Raw genomic sequence first — 23535 nt, forward strand, 5'->3', positions numbered from 1 at the left:
GAATGTTCAATATTCAATATACAGAATATTCACTAAATTTCAATCCAGAACCGCACAGCATTCTGGGAGATATACCTAGTTGATGCCAGGAGGGTGGCATAGAATCATTCCCTCATTCTTTGGTCACCTAGCAACAACGTGTTCAGTAGCTTGTGTAGCCTTTTCATAACTGTTTAAAAATAAATGATGACATTGTGTGAAAAATGTGGATAAAACAAGAAAGACTAACAAAAGTTAAAAAAATAAATAAAAATCAACCTCCTGAAATGATGAAACGGTGTGCCTTTAACTTTAAAAGGCAGATGTGTGAAAACATCAATATATATCAGATCCACACTGATCCACATCAACAAAGTTTGACAACATTTTCATTTTATGAAAATATGGCATCAGGTAAATTCACAATAAAGACACACGGCAAAGGTCATCATGTCGGGAATCGAACCTGCGACGGCTGAGTCAAGGACTGAATGAATGGATTATGGGTAATATCTCGCATGTTCTGCATCCTTATGGGAAATTAAAAGATATCAGGAAGAGAACTGTGGACTCCCACAAGTCTGAAACAGACTTGGGTCCAAAGTCCAGATGCCTCAATGTGCCAAGGTTCAAACAAATCATGTGCAACTATAAGCACCTTGGGAATCAAATTCAAAAATACTTTATTGATCCCAAAGGGAAATTAAATTAAATGTCAAAATGTCAGGTATCATACCATTAAGGAAGAAAACTGAGGCACTGGTTCTGTCTCAATGTTCTGGTGAGAAATGTGCAGTTCATCTCAGAACTAAAGAGAAAGATGTTATGCTGAAGTTGTTTAGTGTCATTAACCACAACAAAATGTGTCCTGCACCAATGAAGAACAGAGGAATAACTCCAAAAGTAACAATAAAAAACACTGAATACAGATTGCAAATGCAGCCAGGAAGTAAGGTTTGAATTTGAGGACACGCCCTGTGGTCTGACAAAACAAAAATAATGACCAAAGGTTTTTTATTATCAGTAATCAGCCACATTAAGTGATTATCCAGGTCGCCCGTTGACTGCTGGAGAGAGGCACCAGCAGCTCCAGTGACCCTGCAGGGATATGAGCGTTAGATGATGGGTGGATGGATGGACATGTCTATTCATCTGTTTTCAGACACACTTCTTGAATATTTGATATCTGAATGTTAGAAATCCAGGCCACTCGGAGTCCCTCCACCTCAGACTGCAGAGACTTAACAACCAGTTCTGTCCTCTTGACCTCAGCACGGCTCAATGAGGTCAAACAGGCACCGTAAGATTCGGCCGTCAGTCTTTATTACCTTTATATTTTCTTTTTTTATTATCCAAGAGTGAAATAAAGCAAAGTTGTACTGACTGAATTGTGCCACTTGTTTATTAAAACTCTTTCTTTTTTCTGTATTTTGTTACATGTGACATGGAACTGTATTTAGAACAATGATGACTATAATATACTGCAGTTTCTCTAATTTACTTATGGCTGCAGGGGTTGATGAGGGGCATCACACACGGTTTAGCCTGAAGCAGTTAGTTATTGTTATTGTCTCCTTCATGTTCCATACAACTTCAAAGAAGAAGAGATTTAAAGCAAAAACACTGATAAATAAAATAAGATTGTTTCCATGTGCTGAATAAAAAATAAAAATTATGACATGGCTGAAAAAGTGAATGGATTCATCAGACAACTGGAGAAGCAACTGGTCCCAGTCTGACCAGTGCACAGAGGAACACCATGAAGCATCCAGAGCCTGCGACAGCGATGCAAAGTACAGAAGGCTGCAGGACGTAGACAAAATAATTCCACTTCCAGTGAAAAAGAGGAAAATAAATAAGTTACTAAAACAAAGTGATAGCTCTATTTGAAAATGACAATAAATGTTTCAAATGTTTTAGAATAATATCGTTATTATCATTTTTAGTCTAATTTCTTTAGTTAAATCAAATATGCTCCAAACAGAGGGGTCTCTAGCAGAGGATAAAAGATTGAGTAAAACTGGACAGACACTGACGTAAGAGTAGCTACAGCCACCATGAGTCTGATCAAAGTCCAGATCATCAGTATTATACTTCAAAAACTAATCTCTTCAGCCTCAGAGCTCAAACCAGTAATTACTGCTAACAGTCTAATATCGCTCAGATTTTTGGGTGTACTGTAGAACGGAAACCATTTGTACTTGGTAATTATTATTTTGTCTACTCACTGCTGTACACCACCAGACAGAGAGACAAGGACAAAGACAGACTCAACCAACAAGTCACCTCTATTGTAGGTTTCACCATGGTCCATAACTGACACTGTCAGATGGAAGAAGAAGAAAACACAGCATCTTTTAGCTTTAGATCATGACCACATAAATATTAATTCATCAGGATCCTGTTTGTTTGACCTCTTGTAATATTAAGTCTAATGTAACTTAAAGGCACAGCTGCATATAAAACATCCTCAAAATGTGTTACTTCATGGTAGAAGAAGAATCTCCAATAGAAACAGTTTTAGGAATTGAATTTGAGAGAATGTACTGCAAGTGGAAAACATCTGGAGCTCAGATGTTTAGCACAGACATGTTGTGGAAGCTGATCACCAAGGCAACCATTAGATGGTACTTTTGTGTCCTCAGTTGTTTGGGACTGATGCTGCTGGTCATTCAGAGAAAAACAACAGTCTGTTTAAATTGAATACATCTAGCTCATTTAAATATTGGATTTTTCTGCTCTTTTCCAGTGTGACAGTATGCTGCTATAATAATAATAATAATAATAATAATAATAATAATAATAATAATAATAATAATAATAATTAGGCCAGACATCACATCCCTGGTGAACTGCAACTTTTACATGTGTCTCTGCTTCAATAATAACCAAATCCACTGAACTGATCAGGTCACTGGTAGAACCTGAAACGCCTGACACATCTATACGCTGCAGGACACTGGCCGCCTTGGACCGGACGCAACGGAGCGAGTTAGAGGAGTTTGGCTCTGGTTGACTAACTGCTAACAGCAGACATCTGAAGGATCCAAGGACTGGAACAGCAAGTGAAGAGACACAAGAAAGATAAGACATGGTACCTTCACTTTCAATTGTGTCAACTGCATCGTTGACGAGTCGAATGACAGTCACAATGGAGGCTTGAAGAGGGAAACAAGGAGCAGATACATTTTTAAAATAGTCGACATTCATAAAGAAACAAAGCTCAGCATATTGTTAATGAGGGCCGATCCACACTCTGACCACAGTTATGTTTCCTTCTATCTTCTTCTAGAGGAAATGTACAATTTTACATCATCAACACAGATACCTGGTGCAAGCGGGTGCAGCAGATGATGTACAGTGTGTTTTAAGATGTATTCTACCTGCAGTCAACTGTACAGAATGGGACAAATCATCAACAGATGATTGCTTAAAGTTATTTGGGTTTGATCAGGGTTCTGAATCACTCATATCAAGTAAGAGGCAATTGGCCCAATGGAGGAATTAATAAGGCGGGAAATAAAGTTCTTCCAAATAATTCATCCAAAACACTGAATTAATTGGAGAAATAAATAGATTTGGATTGGTAATAAAGGATACAATCATAGTAAACATAAAGTAATGCCCTTTAAACTCCAGTATTCCTCATATTTTGCATGGCTTCACAATTCTTCGAAACCAAAGATTTTTCATCTTTGGCTCCATCTTTTAAATGTGACATTCTAGAATCTGTGATGTCTGTGATTGACCAGCCAGGTTAGGTTGAAATCATTTCACAACCTGAAAAAGGCAAGATGTTTTAGAAATGCCAGATTTGATTTTCTTTACAGCAGGGAAGTACACATGATGCCACCTGGCTGTGGAAGTGGTGAAGAGCTGAGAGCCATGATGCGACAGCAGATTTTAGCACAGTGTCCTGAGACACACAGCTGAATGATATAAAATACTGAAAGCAAATCACATTAATGAAGATGAGCCATAAGAGCAGCACACAAACTGAACCTGCCTGTCACGACGGCTTGTCTGCCACTTTTCTAAATCTAATCAACCAGTTTATTTTCCAGACAAAACCACTTGACTGGTAAAATTTAATATCTAAACTTCACCAGGAGAAACACTGGAGTTTATTTTTCTAACAGGCAGACATTAAAACCACTTCATCCTCAACTAATGGAAACTTTATCTCCTTAGTGCTGCCATGTTTGCACTAAATGATTATTGCATGTGTGTAACACTGAAGAGTTTATCTACTTGCTGTAAATGACAGTAACTGTTGGAAACATTCTGCATGTTAAGCTTATCTAGCCAGACTATAAACATGTTGCAGTGGATGTAAGCTATGTTTTATTTCATTGTGAGATTTTTTTTTAAACTTATTTTTCATTTAGAAAATCAACTGAAACAGCCCTTCTACTCAGAAAATATTTGTGAAAACCTGGAATACTGTTGAGTTCAGTGAATTGATGAGGAATCCAATAACACTGAGCACCACAGATCCAAACGACCTGCAGAATCCAGACGTCCTACGTAAAACTTCAGAACCACTATGATGTGTGTTTAAATAATGGCCAGATTAATTAATGTAATCTGTGTTTAAAATCATGTCCTGTAGAGGTTAATCCTGTCTGAGTTTGGATTCATTTTCATGACTTGGACTTCTCGGTAAACAGCAGAAGCTGGAATCTAACCTCAATGAAAGCTGATGCAAATGTTGGCTCTGATGTGGGCAATTCTCAAATATAGGGTCGAGTTGCTTTAGCCAAATAAAGAACAAGCAAATGAAGCTTTGAAAAAAACAAGAAAAAAAAACAAGCCACACATGACTGTAATGAAAAATACAGCTTTGTGGAAGTGAAGGGTGAGTCTTACCGTTATCCTCACAGGAATCAGACTGGAATGAACTCAGGGACTGGGCCTCTGAGTTGCTGCCAGAGAAACACGTGTCGCCCTCTGCTATGTTGACCACTTTATCTGCAGGAATAGATCAAAATGTGAAAACCATTAACCTTAAAACTCCATTGAAGAAACTGCAGGTTGTGGGAAGCTGATAATAACAAATAGCAGCTTGCGTATATACAAACTGAATATGAAAGGTTCAAATCTAGTTAGGTAAAATATAAAACAAGCAGCACTTTACAAAGTTCTTCCAGTAGAAATGATATTTTTCCAGTATAAATGTTTAAAATGTTGGTCACATTGTTACTTCCCCAGTGCTGCCGTTACATCGTACCAAAATGTTGTGTCAAGGAAGGAGTCTAAAACGTTTTGACATCAGAAAAGCTCTCAGCCTGAGACTGTACTTAGTAATTCATCACTATGTCTGAGGACGTGGTGATGACCTGACACACAGTGATGAATGGAAATCTTCCCCTTTTTGCCTAAAACATCTCTTGGAAAGACAAAAAAGACTTCAGCCATTATTTTCGGAAGGTGACGATATTCACTCTGCTGCACACGGTACTTTACTTCCTGGCTCACCATCGTCGCTGGCCAGCGGGCTCTTGCGTATGGAGTCACATTCCGAACGGCAAGGTGAGACGGGGGGCAGGTTGGGGGCCACGCTGCACACCACCACCCCTCTCCTTATGGTTCCAGGGAGAATTCTTGGTGACTCTGGGTGAAAGGTGCTCATCTCTGTGTGATCCAGGGTGTGTTTCTCTGACAGCTTCTCCAGCTTCGAGAGTGGGTCTCCTTGGAAACAAGGTGTGTATGCCATGGGTCTCACCGGCACCTGTGGGGGTCCAATCATGCCAACCCCTCCCATCAAGGTGGGCTGTATACCTGACTCTGAATACAGGTTCTGGTGGTCTCCAGGGCTGCAGTGTAAAGTCTTTAATGGAACACAGTTGGCCTTGTTGAGAAGTGCTGCAGTGGCTGGGTCCTGGACCAGAGACAGATTGTTCCTTGAGTAGTTCTTGTTAAAAACCTTCTTGCGGAAAGCAATAAAGAGGACGATGAAGACGATAATGACGAAAAGCACTCCGGTAATGCCGATCAGCTCCTCCTTGCCAACCACAGCATGACCGGCCTGCATGTCTGGGACGACAACGGGTCGCAGAGTGCAGCGCTGACCCACAAAGCCAGGTGTGCAGTTGCAGTAGAAGGAGCCGGGAGTGTTGATGCAGGTGCCTCCGTTCTCACACTCACCCTCAGGGTTGTTCCGGTCACATTCATTCACGTCTTCCTCACACCTGCAAGATGAGTGAAATGAGAAAACATCTATTAGAGTAAACTGAATGTCTTAGTACTACAATACATTAAGGATTGATTGATTTATTGATTGATCGATTGATTGATTGATACAAAGAGTAGTTTTGATATTTTGACTTAGTGACAAAGAAGATATCCAAGTCATCCTGCTCCAATGTGAAACAGCAATAAATCAGAAATGAACTAACTATTTGATAACTTTCAGAATCAAGAAATCACTTAAGTAGAACTTTTCTGACTTCCTGATCTGAAGAAAAACAAAGAGCACAGAAACTCAATCCCAAACAGATCAGAGAGGGTTACAAAGTGTTTGTTGTGACGATTCATTGAGCAGTGCGGTGTAAATGCTCTTCGTGTTACAGTTTGGGTGTTTGGGTTGGAACTCACATGAGGCCCCTGAAGCCTCTCCTGCAGCTGCAGAGGAACGCGTTTCCGATGGGTTTACACACACCGCTGTTCTGACACGGGTTGGGAACACACACCGTTACCTCCATTTCACAGTTACCTCCAGTGTACTGGGGATTACAACTACATGTAAACCCTGAAAGACACAATGGGGAGAAGAAGAAAGAGTGGTGATGCATTGCGTTAAGTCCACCAGAGGCATGTGTGTGCTGCAACTCACTTAGATTTATGTTATGTCTCAGATTATACAGGCATTCACAAAAGAAGAAAAATACAGAAAAAATAGGTAGATCAAAAATAGTAAAAACGTGTAAACCACCAAAACCTGCAACTTGACATACAGTAGATAACACTGACATTAAAAATGAATCTCACATCACCATAGAACATCATTAAAATAATTTCTATGAGTATAAATATTAGAAATAAACATCCATATTTATTTACATCATATACTATATATTATTTATTTGTCAGCCACAAAGAGAGGAAGTCACTGTAATAACTGAGTAATAACTGGACAACACCACCAGAACAGTGACACTAAAGGACCGATTAAACAACAAAGAATATTTAGGGAGCAAGATAAGGAGTTATCAAGCATTATGCAGGAGCAGCTCAAAGTCACAATTAGTGACAGCAAGGAGATGTAGGAAGAAGCTGGAGAGTGAACTACAAGGAGCAGTTTAGATGTGTGATCATATTTACTTATTCTTTCTAGAGCAAAGAATAAGTAAATATGAGAGAGTGACAAAGACCAACAAGAGATACAGTCTGCTATGATCACAAACCTCACTCTTTGCCTTTTGTCAAAGAGTACACAAAATACTCTAAAGTATAAATGAACTAACTATTTGATAACTTTCAGAATCAAGAAATCACTTAAGTAGAAATACTTAAGAAATACTCTAAAGTATAAAGTGTATGTTTCCTTTTTAGGTAGTAAGTTGATCATTTTAATTCACCGTACTCAACGACTCATTTTTTTAAAATCAGAGTTGGGTAGTAACTAGTTACATTTACTCAATTACATTCACTTGACTAACTTTTTGAAAAATGCACTCTGAGGTGTATTTTTACTACGCTGTACTTTTTATTTTACTTGAGTAATTTTATTATGAAGTACCCCTTCTCTTACTTGTGTAAAATGTCTTAATTCTCTACTCACTGAATAAAAAACAAACATGTTTTAAACAAAAATTCACCAGACACAAACATTTTAGATTTTTATTACAAGAAACTGATTTGGACAAATCTTCTCTTCCCTGATTTTTTCTTTTTTGTCCTTAAAATATGAATAATTCCACTTATTATATTTGATATTTTGGTCCTTCTGATGATGTCATTATGGAATATTAAATGATTGATAATTTGATCAGCTACTCAACACTTGAGTAGACATTTTACCAATTTGTTTTCTCTTACTTGAGGAAAAACATGTTGAAGTCGTGCTATTTTTACTGGAGTATCATTTTTGGTTACTCTACCCGTCTCTGGCGTTTATTATGCTTCTGATTTGATTAGTTGAGTAATCAGTGCACACAGTGCTGAATTAGCTCTGCTGTGTCTTGTATTTACTGTTACTCACCACCAGAGGGCAGACTGGTACAGGTAGCGCCGTTGCGACAGGGTTGATGATGGCAGGCATCAGGGTAGAGAATGCAGCCGAGCTTCAGCTCCGTCAGTTCCACTACCTCTGCGTATTGCGAGCGTTTGTTCTGCAGAGGCAGCTCTTTGTTGTTCAGCATGACCGAGTCGAGACATCCTTGGAATCCCTCGAACACTCTGGGCTCTTTTTGGGAGACCACAAGGTTACGTGAGTTTGGGGGCTGCACCTGGAAATTAGAAGGTTAGAATTTAAAACGTGAACTGAAAAAAACGGAAATCTGCATTTATGATATTTATCTCTATCTTCATTGGAAAACAAAGAAGAAACATGGTGCAATTTGTTAACATAAACACAACTTCTGTAGAATGACATTATACTAATCTACTTCGACAGCAACTTTCTTTACTCCATTAAAGTGATCAAATAGTAGATTACTCCCTGGTACTTACTAAGCTTTCATTAGGAAGAAAGAGGCAGTACTTAGTACTCTATTCATCTATTATCAATAGATAATAGATGAATAGAGTATGACAATACTAACAGTATTATCATACTGTTAGTATTGAATAATGTTGCATTAATTAATCTGCTTCACATGACTGTCAGACAGACTAACCCTTACTTCAGTCTACAAGTATCTTAGAAAGTTCTGCAAAAGTAGTAATATGCAATTTTTATGACATTTAGAGAAATGTGATGTGTTTTAAAAATCTTTCTTCTTCTTCAGCACACCTTGCTCCAAAATGAACTCATTTTCAGAGCGCTGCAGAGCCTGACTGCATGAACCCTGACCCTGAAGGACTGCAGTATAAGTCCACTGAGCGATGCAGCTATGAAGAATACTAAAGAATACTGTGAGGAATACTAAATACTGACATTATTTTTCTATCTGTCTGAGCTAGGTCTAAGGTTCTTGTAAGTGCAAATCCTATGAACATATACATGAAATATCTAACATAGAAACATCTGTGCTACAGGAGCATCCTCAGTGGCAGATAAATAAAAGGCAGGATATTTGGCAACACTTTATTTGAAGAGGTGTGCATAAGACTGGCATGACAGTGTCATAAATGTGATATAACACCTGAAAAGAATATGAAAGTCTTTGAGAATGTTTGCAACTGTTGTCATGAGTCGTCATTCAGTAAATAATGACACTTTTAATGCAAAGTTGGTTTAAAAGTTACAGTAAAGGTCAATTAAGGTGTCATTATTTGCCAAATAATCCACAGGTGACACTTTTAATAGACTTTTAATACAACTTTTAAGACAACTGTGCATTAAAAGAGTCATTGCTTGCCAAATGACAAAGTGTTACCAGATATTTTCCTTGTTTTATGAAGACATTCCACCTCTCTCTCCAACACAATGTTTCTTTCAAATTGGAGGCTTTCTGGATGAGCCTCCAAAAATGAGTCGTTATAGTGCAACGGTGTGTTTGAGGTCACATGCATCACAACCTCCACCATCATGTCACCAATGTGTGAACTGTCACTTCTTTAAAGGTTAAACGGTGTTGGAAGCACCCTAATAGAAAAACAAGGCTGCTTGTGGTGCAGCAAAGGGAGCTTTTAAGGAAGCATCTTGAAGGCAGCATGCTAATCCTTCATTCTCAACAATTCTCCATGGTCACTGATCCTTCCATTTAATATTTACTGGACTGAGTTACAAGAAATCTTTAGTACTCCCAGCTTCATAGGCTAGCATACTGAGGTGTTTTGGTTCCACCTCCATCTTAAGAAATGCATTATAATCCCTGTTTTCTAATATTTCAAAAGACGTTATTTCAATTTCAGTGCATATGACTTGGATCTTGTCCAAGTGATTTTCTCTTTGCACGTTAAAATTAGGTCATAAATGAACATTAAAACAGTCCAACATCAAACATATGTTATTGAGACCAATTTTTTTTGTCTACATTCAAAAATAATTAATTTTTCTCCCAACCGTATCACATGCCAATTTCAGTGAATAACAAGTGATGAATAATAGCAACAGAATGTACCAAAAATAAAGGTAAAACAAGGAAGGGAGCCTGGACCAACCATTCCACTGTGAAACTCTAACAGAGGTACTGACCAGAGCTCCAAAGTAGAACGTCCGATCTGGAGGTAATGTTTGTATCAAAGAAGGGGGATGCCGTTGCTCAATGTAGCTGTCGTCCAGTGCCAGGCTACTGAAGTTGCGATTCAGTTCCAGTGCCACAGTGTGCCAGTTGCCGTCATTGATGCGACGTCCAGCAGGTCCCAGCATGTCAGGACCATCAGCGCCTCGGCTTGGGAGAGGCTCACAGGACAACTGGAACCACAGCTTCCCTTCCTCCAGCTGTGGAAAACACACACACACGCACACACACACACACACACACACACACACACACACACACACACACACACACACACACACACACACACACACACACACACACACACACACACACACCCACGCACACACACACACACACACACACACACACACACACACACACACGCACACACACACACACGCACACACGCAGACAATAACAACTAAATATGATTTAGTTATAGTCAGTAAATGTATATGTCCATCCTGTGGCTCTCACGCTGTGTTTCTGTTTCTATCAGCTTAAAAAAAAAGATTCTTTTTCTGACCACAGAATATTTTTCTAAAATGTTTTTGGCAAAATGGGAGATTGGACTTTGTGTTCTTTTAAATCAAAAATAGCTTTATTAACTTCAGTGTGTGTGTTTGCGTGTGTGTGTGGATACCTTGAGAATAATGCACCGCTCATTGTGCATATACATGATGATTCCTCGGCTCTGCAGCGTCCTGATCCTCAGGGTGAGCTTCAGCTCCGTCTGCAGCTGGTTGGTCAGTCTGTATTTGATGTAGCTGTTGCCTGAGAAGCTCAGAGACGAATGACCTGCAAGCAACACAATGGTGACCATCATTCTGCGGGTCCAAATGAGTTTATTTTGTTTAAAAGTAATCACTTGACATCAGGCACGTGCAGCGGGTAGGAGGGGCTTAAGCCCCTGCCCCTTTTATCCTTGATGCCCATATTTGAGATTTTTTTTTTCCCAAAAACTTTTTTTTCAATATTTTATCTGTATGTCAGAAGGCCTGCTTGTGCCCCTCAGCAATAACATAATCGGAGAATTGATCTGACCGTTTCCCTGGCAACGATCAGAAATAAGACATTCCCCCAGAACTACAGTGAGGTCATTGTGGCTATGACCTCAATGTGTCATCTGTGTTGTAGATCTGTGTCTATGTCATGATCTATGTCATAGATCAAAGAACATATGAGGTTCTAAATGCTTCCATCTCAAATCATCAGGTCATATACAAGCAGCTCTTTGACCTGCAGCACTGTGTTTTGCAAGGATTTTTAGCATGGAACAGGTTTTAGTCACCATGTTTTTCCCCTGACTTTTGGCGCTGGATATTTGATTACCACAGGAGTGAGGAAAGTTTTCAACAAACTACTTCCTGGTATCAACTTTGAAAAAAGTTCAGAATGACAAACGTCATTCTGAAGATGCATTTTGACTGACAGCATGTTTACATCTGTCACACTCCCCCTGATTTTTAGTGTGGCAGAGATCTTAGTCAGCGAAAACGGCATTAGGAGACAGTACCCCTGAAGAGACTGCTGTCCTAGGTAATGATTTTTCCAATCTTCTCAAAGAACAAACATGGACACAGGGATATGGATATGGATGAATATGTTAATGAACAGTATGGGGGGGGGTATTGGGAGGAATCAAGGTGGTAGCAACTTAAGAAGGCAGGTCCAGACTTCCTTGGAGAGCCAAGCCACTTGTTCCATGACCTCTGGGAGAATCCCTAGGCCAGCCGAGAGACATAGTCACTGCAGCATGTCCGGGGTCTTCCCCGGGATCTCCTCCCGGTGGGACATCCCCAGAGCATCTCACCAGGGAGACATCCAGGAGGCATCCTAACCAGATGTCCAAGCCACTTCAACTGGCTCCTCTCAACGTGAAGGAGCAGCGGCTCTACTCTGAGTCCCTCCCAGATGACCGAGCTTCTCACCCTATTTGTAAGGGAGATTCCAGACACCTCACAGAGAAAACATTGGGACGTGGAATGTCACCTCTCTGGTACGGAAAGAGCTGGAGATGTGAGGTTGAAAGGTTTCGGCTAGAAATAGTCGGTCTCATCTCGACCCTTGGCTCCAGTTCTGGAACCAGTCTCCTTGAGAGGGGCTGGACATACTTCCACTCTGGAGTTGCCCATGGTGAAAGGCATCAGGCCAAAGTGGGCATACTTGTTGGCCCCCCATCTCGGTACAGGTGCAATGGGGTTTTACAATGAGAGGGTAGCCTTCCTCTGCCAACAGGTGAGGTAACGAGTCCTGACTGTTATTTGTGCTTACGGGCCAAACAACAGTTCAGCTTACCCACCGTTCTTGGAGTCCTTGGAGGGGTTCCTGGAGAGTGCCCCTGTTGGGTACTCCCTTGTTCTGCTGGGGGACTTCAATATTCACACGCCCCTTGAGTGAGACCTCAAAGGGCATGGTTGGGAAGAATGGATCCCCCTGATCTGAACTCGAGTGGTGTTCTGTTGTTTGACTTCTGTGCTTGTCACGGATTGTCCAAGACGAACACCTTGTTCAGGCATAAGGGTGTTCATATGTGCACTTGGAACCAGGACACCCTAGGCCACAGATTGATGATCGACTTTGTCATCGTTTCATTGGATCTGCAGTGGATCTACTGGAGGGCCGTATGTCTTGGACACTCGGGTGAAGAGAGGGGCGGAGCTGTCCACTAACCACCACCTGGTAGTGAGTGGGGGAGGATGCCGGTTAGACCTGGCAGGTCCAAAAGTGTTGTGAGGGTCTGGTGGGAACGTCTGACGGAGTCTCCTGTGAAACGGAGCTTTAACTCCCAACTCCGGCAGAACTTTGAACACGTTCCGGGGGAGCTAGGGAACATTGAGTCTGAGTGGACCATGTTCTGTGCCTCCATTGTCGAGTTGGCTTATCGGCACTGTGGCTGCAAGGTTGTCGGTGTCTGTCACAGCGGCAACCCTTCGCTGAGGGATGCTGTCAGGCTGAAGAAGGAGTCCTATTGGGTCTTTTTGGCCTGTGAGACTCCAGAAGCGGCTGAGGGGTTATGGCAGTCGAAGCGGCATGCGGCTCAGGTGGTTGCAAAACTCAGGTGTGGGAGGAGTTTGGAGAAGTAGATTTCTGTATGGCTTCGAGGCAATTCTGGTCCACCATCCAGGCTCTCATGATTCTAATAATTATAATAGTTATTGCTAATAATGATAATAATAATAATAAATAATTATTATCAATATAATAAATGATAATTGGTATTATTTATATTGATAATTATTATTACTATTGCTATTGATAGTAGTAAACATATCATAAAGTTATTATAATTTAATATTGTTATTATTGTTATTGTTTTTTAATCATAATAATAGTAGTATCAATGTCGCCTCACAAAAAAACTAAATATCCAGTCCATTACAGTTTTATGTTTTTATGGCTTGATGTTTATTTTGCGATTATTAATAAGTGATCACTGCGCTGTGGTAGATTAGCTACCACTACTCTACTGATGATCTGTCAGAGTTGGTGTTTAAGTCTTCTAACTGAACTGAAACACAGAATGGACCTGTCCTCCACCCCCGGTCCTCCGCCCGGTCCTCCGCCCCCGGTCCTCCGACAACCACTCTGTTATTAGCTGTGTCTGCATTCAGGGTCTGCATCCTGCAGAGGACGGATTTGTAGGCCGTTTACGTCACAGCGTGGCGACAAGACCTGTCCGAGTTCAAAGACTCCTTCAAATGAGTCTTTCCATATCCCATAATTTATTGCAGGTCCCAACCAGAGCGTCAATGGCGGTGAAGAGCGACAAATTATTTTGCTATTTTACACTTTAAATGACACAACATGATTTGGTACAACGTTTTTAGGCGAGAATGTAAGTGTGTAAGTCTAAAATATTTGCTCGGTTCATCAATACATCCCCTAACTGCAATGTTGCTCTGACAATTTCGAACATGTCTGGTCCCTTTGTGCCCTTCTTTAACTTTGAGCCCCTGCCTTTCCAAAGGTCTCTGCATGGCCCTGCCTGACATCATAACTTCATACCTGCACACTCTCCCAGTTTCCCTCGCGGACACTGGCATGCATATCGCCCTCTGGTGGCCTCCACTGAAACACACTGCATGTCTGGTGGACACAGCTGTTCCTCACACTGCTCTAACAGAACTGCACAACTGGAATCTGCACACAAAAACAGAGGAAGGTGCTTTTATTACATCTCTAGACTGACAGCAAGAGATAACTCACTTGAGCATTAAAAAGAGTAACGCACACCAACTAAAAAGTTTTGAAAACATTGCAGTTTATTGCTAATTATTTTTTTCTGAATATTTCTGAGTGCAAGAGAGAACAAAACTGAGTGAAATTTCATTCATAATGTAATGGCTGAAAATTTTCACCTGATGCACACACCAGAAACACTTGCTAACATTATGTGGACAAAGTGAAGTGAGGAAATCTGATGTCTCACCGTGGCATGTGCAGCGTGAGGTCCGGTGGAAGCGAGGTGAAACAAAGCTGACTCGAGGAGTGCTGTACGTGGCCAAGTCGTGTGAATCCAGAGTGATGCTCTGTTCACACTGCGCTCCGCGACACTCCAACCCAGAGCAGTTCTTATCCAGGATGGCTGACACTCTGAGCACATCCTCCAGTTTTCGCCGGGACGTGCTGAGTTTCTGGGTGAGGTACGCTGCCTTGTAGTAACCCCCTCCTGCTGTTGCCACGGACACGAGCAGGTCTAGCTGCTGCGTGCCTCCGACGGGCTGCAGGCTGAGCAGGTGCAGCGTGTCGTGCTGTTGGGACATGGCCGCCTGCTGCATCACCTTCAACAGGCTCTTCAGGTACGATGCTACAAAATCTTGTGGCGCGACGCTTTCGAAGCGCACGGTCACAGCGTCGCGCAGCATCTCCAGTGTCACTTGCTCCACGTGGACGCGCACAGGGACCGGCACGTTAAAGCGGCCATCGCTAACGCTGGCATTGAGAAAGTATTCGCCGGCATCCAACCCACTGAGAGCAATGATCTTCCCGTCATGGGGGCTGATCTTGAACAGGCTGCGCTGGGAGGGGGCGGCGTGTCCGAAGGTCAGCGCATCGTAAGGGTCGGCATCAGTGGCATGGAGCTGCCCAATTACACCGCCGGGAAACTCGTCCTCCATAGTGATGATATGAATCTCCAGTGGGAAGGCCACCGGCCGATGAAGGCTCTCTTCAATCACTCGAACAGTGAGATTTGAGGAGGAGGATAAAGTCGGCCTCCCAGAGTCTGACACCTGGAGGAGAAGCAGGAATGCAAGACAGCAAAGAGGAATGAATTCTAGATAGATAGAACATGACAATGAAGGAGTCTTTGTAGATATAAAGTGTTTTAAATGTTGCTAGAGTTGATTTTAGAAGAAAAACATTTGTCTCTTCTTTATTACACAGTACCAGGAAATAATAAGTGACAAAATAAAACGCTTCCTTGTTTCTTTCAGGATGACATGCTTGGGCCTGGTGGCCTACCCACAATGCAAAATGATGGCTGCTGATGTCCTGATGTCATATATAGTCATTACACATATGTAATGACTATATATGACATCAAAATTTAATTGCTAAAGATGACTTTTGACCTAAAGTTGTGCTTTTGGGACACTCTATTTTATTATTCTGCCCTTCACATTGCATCTCCATCACAGTTCTTATAAATCAGTAAATCTGATTGTGAGCACTGGTTACTGTGCTGCAGTTTCTTCTTAATATTATCCTTCCACTGAAAATATTGTAATTTGTCCTTTTTGTCACTCTCTTTGATGACACTAATCTTTGTTCAATTCCTGATGTGACCCAGAAGCAGTATTGTGTCTCTACCTGGATCTGAAGAACGTAATCCTTGGCAATGTCCCTTCTGAGGACCTGATTTGCCACCAGTGTGCCATCTGTCTCAAGCTCAAACTCCCTGCCATCGTTTCCAGACAGGATGCTGAAGGAAAACGGCGGGCCGTTATGAGGGGCGTCCAGATCAATGACGGACAGCTGCAGGATTCTGGTGCCAATGGGCTTGTTTTCCTGCAGCAGAGGTTCAGAGCAGAGGAAGATTGGAAATGAAGACACAGGAGAGAGAAAGAAAAGACATTTAAAACTGAAATAGCTAAGGCAATACTGAATAAAGCTAACACATGCAGACGTTCATATCTTTATCCACATTCAGACTTTGTATTGTCTTCTACTCAGTAATGCTTAACCCAAACACTTTCACCCTAACCATCACCAGTATATGTTGAACCCTAACACTAGAACACACACAGAGACAAGGAATCATGAAGAATATGTTAACATTTATTAACATTGGCTCTCTGACTGTAGCTGTGTGGTCGGTGGCTGCAAGGATACAGACGGTTCTCCTCCTTGCTGTGTTAAGATGGAGGAGGGCTCGAAGCTCTAAGCACAACTCCAACATTTAACCTCTTTTCTTTCTAGATGTTTATCACACTCACTACAGAAGATGGAGCGCGCTGTGAGCATCGTGTGTACTCTGTCCCATGATGGAGGTTACACTGCTGCCACAAGGTGGCGCTGCTGATAGCGTTAGTTTTCCAGAAAAAGAAGAACCTTCCCATTTCAATTAGTGTATTTTGGCAGTACAGTATATAAGGTTAATATTTTTAGAATCCAGTAACATTAATGTTTAATGCATATCTTTAATATAGTGGTGTAGGGCTGCTGAGCCAACTCAAAAATTCTGTATATATTTCTAATGAGTTTGGCTCTGATATCCAAGCTTTTATTCACTCTTGAATACAGCATTATAATTCTAGTACTCAGTCATCCCAGCTGTTCTTCAGCCTGGAACAAATCATCTCATTTGTGAATCCAATGTGATGAGAAAGTCTCACAGTCAAAAGTCCTGATTCGTCTGCAGCTGGTGATTCATGCATCACATTTTTCTATTTGTTTGCATAATGTGTTACTACTACTTGTGCAGTTTGAAATGTGTATAGTTGAGAAACTAAAAACACACGTCGTCTCCTTCCAAAAAAAATATTTATGGCCTAAGTCAGGGTTTTTTTTTTGACAAAAGTGATTTTGACCAAAAATGACCACCTAATTTTTGCCAAAATATAATTTAGGTAAAAAAAAATAAATAAATAGAAAAAAAACTTTTGGCAAAAAATGGCTTGGGCTATTGTTTTAGGAAGGTAATATGTGGAAGTTGAAGTTTATAACACAATGTTTTTCTGCATTGTGTTATAAATATTTGTGAATCATATTGCACACTTACAAATCTTGTGGTGTGCTAATGGATCTTATTGTAGGCTTTCTGAATCTTTTTGAGACTACTTTAACTCCATATATTTTTTGCATTCTGCCTTTACATTCACACCATTACATACGTGTAGACGTGTCAATAATTCATCATGTATCTTTGGTGTGTATAAGAATTGTTAGCAGTGTATTGGTCTGCCATCAAGTCTACCTGTATGACAGCAGTGAGGTTTGCTGGGAAGAAGGCGGGTGGGTTGTCGTTGATGTCAGAGATCTCTATGCTGACCACAGTGGTGGATGACATCGGTGGGGTTCCAGTATCGAGCGCTCTGACAGCCAGTGAGTAGCCGGGGACCTAAAAGCCCAGAGAGCACGGAAGATTGTAACAGGCTGACATGTGTCACTCTGACAAGGGCCAGAGTTAGTTCAAATGAGGAAATCTCTCCTGAACTGATCTGAGTCCTTACTGTCTCACGGTCCAGCTGCTTGTTGACCTTTATGACCCCACTTGTTGGGTCAATGAAGAACTCGTTGTCCTGGTCTCCACTAAAGATGGAGTAGAGGACGGCTCCATTCAGACCGCTGTCAGCGTCTTCTGCTACCAGCTGCAAGCAAAAAATACACCAACACGTCATAACTAAATAATACAGTGTGTCTCAGAGTTCAGGCTTGTCCTTCTGTCACTGACGTATTTAAGAAGAAAAAAAATAGTCTACTGCTGATGTATTTTTACTTAAATATAATAAAATAAAAAGTCGGGTCTGGGCAGTAGAACGGGTGCTCTATGTATAAAGTAGGGGCTGAAGAGCTTCATTTTTTTTAAGGTCGACTACAACATGATAAAATTCGAGTTGATGTTGAATAATCGTCAATCGGCTATATTCACGGGAAATATTGATTTAAAACCCCCGCTTTTACTAAGTATTTTATGCAGAATTAAAAGAACAAGAAACAAATTAAAGTAAAGAGTCGAGTAGTTGCTGCAATCCCTGGTATAAAGGCTATCGATGTCGACACAACTGTCCAGGTTTGAGTCCCAACATGAAGACTTTTACTGCGTTTCTCCCTGGTCACTATAAATAAATGTAACTTCCACAAGAAAAACATATAAAAAAATGAAAATCCTAAAGAGAAAAATGTATGCAAGTGTGAGAACTCTGTGTTTGTCGACTACATGACTCGCTGACTCTGCAATAATTTTTTGCACATCACTTTCACTGGTTGCAGTGATGAGATTGATCATATGTCACTGATCAATATCTGAAGCCCAAACTGTAACTTTCCATCCGTTATATTAGTCAAAAGAGTTCATCACTGTTACTTTGGCAACCATTTATATCACACCCTCAGTTCTACTTTTCAATCCGTGTTAACACTGTGATTCTCTGATTGCTTTCATGAGGTTTAGACAAACAATTTTCATTTGATCTTAAGACAACAGTGACAAAGAAAATTGAGACTGGTGAGAAATGATCTTTTCATTTGAAGCTACATCAGGGTAACATTTAGAACCAACTACTGGTTCTGCAAAATGTCTGTTAGCAGAACCCTGGAAACATGAGCAGGAACCACCGAACACAACCATCAACGTACCTGTACTACAAAATGACCAATTGTGGAATCTTCTGGCACCACAGCAGAGTATAGGGCTTGGCTGAACACTGGAGCGTTGTCGTTTACATCTGTTAGGTTGATGTTCAATGTAGTGATGGCGCTCAAAGGAGGAGTGCCACCATCACGAGCCTCTACGGTTAGAAAGTAGTCCTTGCAGGTATCATAGTCTAAGGGGAGGGCGACTAAAATGGCACCTGTGGAACAATAAGAGGACAACAAGAAGAATACAAACATTCAGAGCAGTGGCTGAGATGACATCACCTGCTTTCTTCTACAAATCAGATGATTGTTTGCATGTTTACTGGTTGGAGTGTAGCATGAGGAGGGACTTTCCCAGGGAACCATTCTTACAACTGCCTGCATATCTATATTTCAAGCTTCAAAAGTTATATAGTGATTAGTCATGACTAATGACTAATCACATTAGCATTAGTGTGAGTGTTTCAATCACAGCACCATTTAAAAGGTCATTTGGTTTGATATCACCTATCAAAGAACAGTCTTTAGATATTTTAAGACTTTATTGTTGAAACATTATACAAATTTGATTGCAGATATAAAATGTTCTAAATTTGCAATTTCAACTTTTCCTCAACCACTTTACTGGATAGTTCTTAGGAGATACAATTCTAATTTTTTTAGGACTTTATCTTACTTTATGGGAACCAGAGAGAATTAGAGAGAAATTGTTACTTTGGCTTATATATTTTATTTTCAAAAACAAAACATTTCCAAACTTATGTAAATGTACACAATAAAACTTGCAGAAAAACCAAATTCCAATTGCATAATTGGGTCTGTACAGTGGTGCAGTTGGTAGCACTGTTGCTTAGTAGGAAGAAGGTGGTGGGTTCGATTCCCAGCCCGGCTTCCTCCCACAGTCTAGAAACACGACTGTCAGGTTATTTGGTCTCTCTAAATTCTCCTTAGGTGTGTGTGACAGTTTTCCCTATTTGTCTCTGTTGCCCTGCGATGGACTGGTGACCTGTCCAGCGTAGACATAGGCACCAGCACCCTTTGTAACAAAAGAAAATGTGTGTGATAATGGATAGTTATTTCTCCTCTGTGCACTGATTGTCAAGTTACAATTTGTAGAATTCAACTTCTCTCTCTGCTTCCTTCTTGTCTGTTTACTGTTATAAAGGCCAATGCTGAAAAAAATTCAAAAAAAAAAATTATACATATATATAATTCGAACAGACAACTCCCTCACTCACCAGTCAGGGGATGAATGTAGAACCTCCTGTGTTCGTTGCCTGATCTGATGCTGTAGGAGATCTCAGCATTTGTCCCGATGTCTTTGCTAGCGGCGTACACTCTCAGAACCTCAGTGCCGACTCTCACATCCTCTGGAACGGTTGCAAGCAGATCGCGGCGCTCAAAAACAGGCGGGTTGTCGTTGATGTCCAGAACAGTGATCGTGATGTTGACCAGCGAGAAGAGAGGCTGCGGCGAACCCTGATCAGACGCGCGCACGGTTATCTGATGAGTCGGCTGGACTTCCCGGTCCAGAATGTGCTCCAGGACTACTATGCCAGTGAACTCATCGATGGAGAAAAAACCTCCAGCAGAGTCAGCCAAGGAGTAGAACACCATGCGACCCGGACCTGCTTTTTAGAAACAAACAACCATTACCTACGTATTTGAAGCATCTGAGCCTTATTGCTTTTGAAGCAAATTGTTTATGCAGTGAGTATTTAGACATTTTCATCTTTTTCTTTTATCGCATAAAAGCTTAGTGTCATTTCTTCATAGTAGCGATCAAACATGGCTGCCTCAGAGGAGAGAACAGGTTACTCCTCTTTGTACATCTCTAGTACGCCTTTCTGTTACTTTTCCCTCATAACTGACAAATAAAAATGCATTTTTAAACAACATGCACAAATTTAAAAAAAAATAACATCATATGGGATTAAAATCTTAGCCTGTAAAAGAAGCTCTAAGCTCTTGAAATGACCAACTAAATTTTTCAGGATGTCCACAGTTCCTGTGACATCCTGTGCACAACAAACTTAAGAGTGAGATAAATATGCCAGAGCTTGAATCATTGCATTTTCTGTTTTTGCATTACCATGTAAAATGTTGTGTCCATGCTCTGTTGAAGTCTCAACTGTTTAGCATCTCTTTGACTTCCCTGGTTATCTATGTTGCAGAAACAGATCAGCCACACTGCTGGGGATGCAGTACTATGGTAACAAATAATATTACCCAATGTGTCATAAGCCAAAGCAGTAACATGGGGCAAGTCTGTCAATTTCAGCTGTCTGTAGTGAAGCTGACTAAGAGTGTTCACATTAGAAAACTTGCCACTTGCACTAGCTTGGCTGCGTCAGCGAGGTAGTGTTAGAGGGGAGGGTCTTCATTGGCTCCAGCAGCTACAAAAGGTGATGAAAACGTATATTTCCCTCTATAGCAATGAGTTGATCTGTGGAGCAATAAATACTGCCACTCATTCTGTAAACATTGTTGCCTTATCCCTGGGAATCTTCTCTTCTCTATGTAATGCAACGCTTCATCTCAACTCCCAGTACGTTTGCATAACCTGCTGTAATCAGACAACCGTTAAATATGATGGTGACTGCATTTTGTGCTGTTGTTACAAATGTTGACTTTATGTTTATCTAAACCACTTTATTATTGCTCTGTCTGGAAAGTTGTTTGTTGTGAGGTGACCTTAGAGGCTTATTTTCAACATATAAATATGCATCTAATCACCAATATTAACCTTAGCAATAAAAAGCTGAACCTGCATCATTAGTAAAACAGGAAGTTTTACTAATGATGTGAATATTTGGTCATGCTGTATGATTAGTAATAACGACAGTCTGTCTGTCATCACCTTCATCTGAGTCTATGGCGTGGATGCGAGTGAGCAGAGCCTTCACTGGAGTGTCTTCATACACACTGACATAATACTGTGACAGTGTGAAAAGCGGCGGGTTGTCATTCACATCTGTCACCACCAGATGCACTTCAGCACGACACCACCGCCCTCCACCATCAGTCGCCTGGGCAGTTAATCTGTAGGTAGGATTGGTCTCACGATCAAGAGTCGCTGATGACTTGATTTCACCTGGACATGGGAGAAACAAAGAAAGGCAAGTTTGGAGACCAGGGACCCAACAGGGACACGACAGTGTGTCAAACAAACGTACATTTCCAGCAGCTTTAGTGAAAACACAAACTACAGCAAAATTTCAACAATTTCAACACTGGAAGATAAACGAGTGTTGGAGCAAAACCCCACACACAACGACTGGAGCATGCTGTTATTTTCAGTGGGTTGGATTGTTGTAACAGTATCTTTACTGGCCTCTGCACAATCAAGAAGCTGCAGTTCATCCAGACTCCTGCTGCTAGTTTCAGACCAACATCAGAAACACAGATGTTACATTACACAGCACTGGATCCCTATTTGTAAAAGGATATAGTTTGAAACTTCACAGTTTGTCTAAAAAACACTAAATGTTCTTGAGCTGAAACCTACAGGATTTCTGAGTTGCCTCTAAAATATGAAACCGAGTTCCCATACATACCAGTGTCTGGATCCATGATGAAGTCCTGGGATCCAGGACCATGCAGGGAGTACTTGAGCCGAGCGTTGTTGCCTGCATCAGCATCTGTAGCTCCAACCCTCAGCAAAACACTGCTGAGTGGGAGGTCCTCTGGGATGCTGGCTGTATAAACCACCTGCATAAAAACACACAATCATAAAAGAATAAAATAAGCTAACGACTTTTGCGTATCGATATTTTTCCAAATACCATGCGGAATTTGAAGCTGTCTTCCTACCTGGTCACAAATGGGGTTGTTGTCATTGGTGTCCATCACTGTCACCTCCACAATTGTGTGGGAAACAAAGAGTCCATCACTAGCGGTGACATTGATGATGTAGAGGTTGCGTTCCTCTCGGTCCAGTGGTCCTTTCACATACATCTTCCATTCACCCTGAACCAGGCCAAGTGCAAATACACCTCGATAATTCCCACCTGGGAAACACAAAGTCACAATCCCAATCCCAATCAATCCCCATCAATAGTGAAAAAATTCATCAAATAAGGGTAGCTAATTTGTAAAGAAGTTATGCTTTACAGGCTGTGAAGCATAATATCTGACTCAGCACAGCACCAATTTACAGCACTGATGTTGTGCAGGCAAAATATGTCTGCATGGGGCAGATTAATGCAGCCAGAAAAAACACCATGACCGAGCTGAAAGATTGTAACAGCCACCAGAAACCAGAAAACCATCATGGAACCATCATGAAGATAAAACAAATTAAATAAGCATTATGTGCACAAGAGGTTTCGACCACCCCAAACCCACAGAACTTTCACAAAACCACAATAATGGATTATGCCAGGATATGTATATATTTTTATACACCTAATAAGACATATAT

The 23535-nt window shown here is 41.0% G+C and overlaps 1 protein-coding gene across 4 annotated transcripts in view; it reads right to left on the reverse strand.

The window, feature by feature from the left end:
• Positions 1–23535, reverse strand: part of fat3a (FAT atypical cadherin 3a) — a 58812-nt gene that overhangs the window by 5204 nt on the left and 30073 nt on the right. For 2 of the 4 annotated variants that reach the window (XM_055045743.1, XM_055045741.1), the window contains 18 exons: positions 22926–23122; positions 22670–22823; positions 21973–22206; positions 20351–20740; positions 19113–19327; positions 17987–18124; positions 17731–17874; positions 16125–16322; positions 14743–15544; positions 14319–14453; positions 10954–11108; positions 10283–10528; positions 8183–8429; positions 6577–6730; positions 5458–6170; positions 4849–4950; positions 3078–3137; positions 2266–2301 (listed from right to left, as the gene is read on the reverse strand). In XM_055045743.1, the coding sequence (XP_054901718.1) occupies positions 2266–2301; positions 3078–3137; positions 4849–4950; positions 5458–6170; positions 6577–6730; positions 8183–8429; positions 10283–10528; positions 10954–11108; positions 14319–14453; positions 14743–15544; positions 16125–16322; positions 17731–17874; positions 17987–18124; positions 19113–19327; positions 20351–20740; positions 21973–22206; positions 22670–22823; positions 22926–23122 (4320 nt within the window). Of the gene's footprint in view, positions 1–2265; positions 2302–3077; positions 3138–4848; positions 4951–5457; positions 6171–6576; positions 6731–8182; positions 8430–10282; positions 10529–10953; positions 11109–14318; positions 14454–14742; positions 15545–16124; positions 16323–17730; positions 17875–17986; positions 18125–19112; positions 19328–20350; positions 20744–21972; positions 22207–22669; positions 22824–22925; positions 23123–23535 lie in introns of all 4 variants that reach the window. The other 2 variants (XM_055045742.1, XM_055045744.1) reach the window with 2 other exon arrangements.

This window comes from Poeciliopsis prolifica, unplaced genomic scaffold, assembly GCF_027474105.1.
Source record: "Poeciliopsis prolifica strain line A6 unplaced genomic scaffold, Auburn_PproV2 SCAFFOLD022, whole genome shotgun sequence".
Taxonomy (NCBI): Eukaryota; Metazoa; Chordata; class Actinopteri; order Cyprinodontiformes; family Poeciliidae; genus Poeciliopsis; species Poeciliopsis prolifica.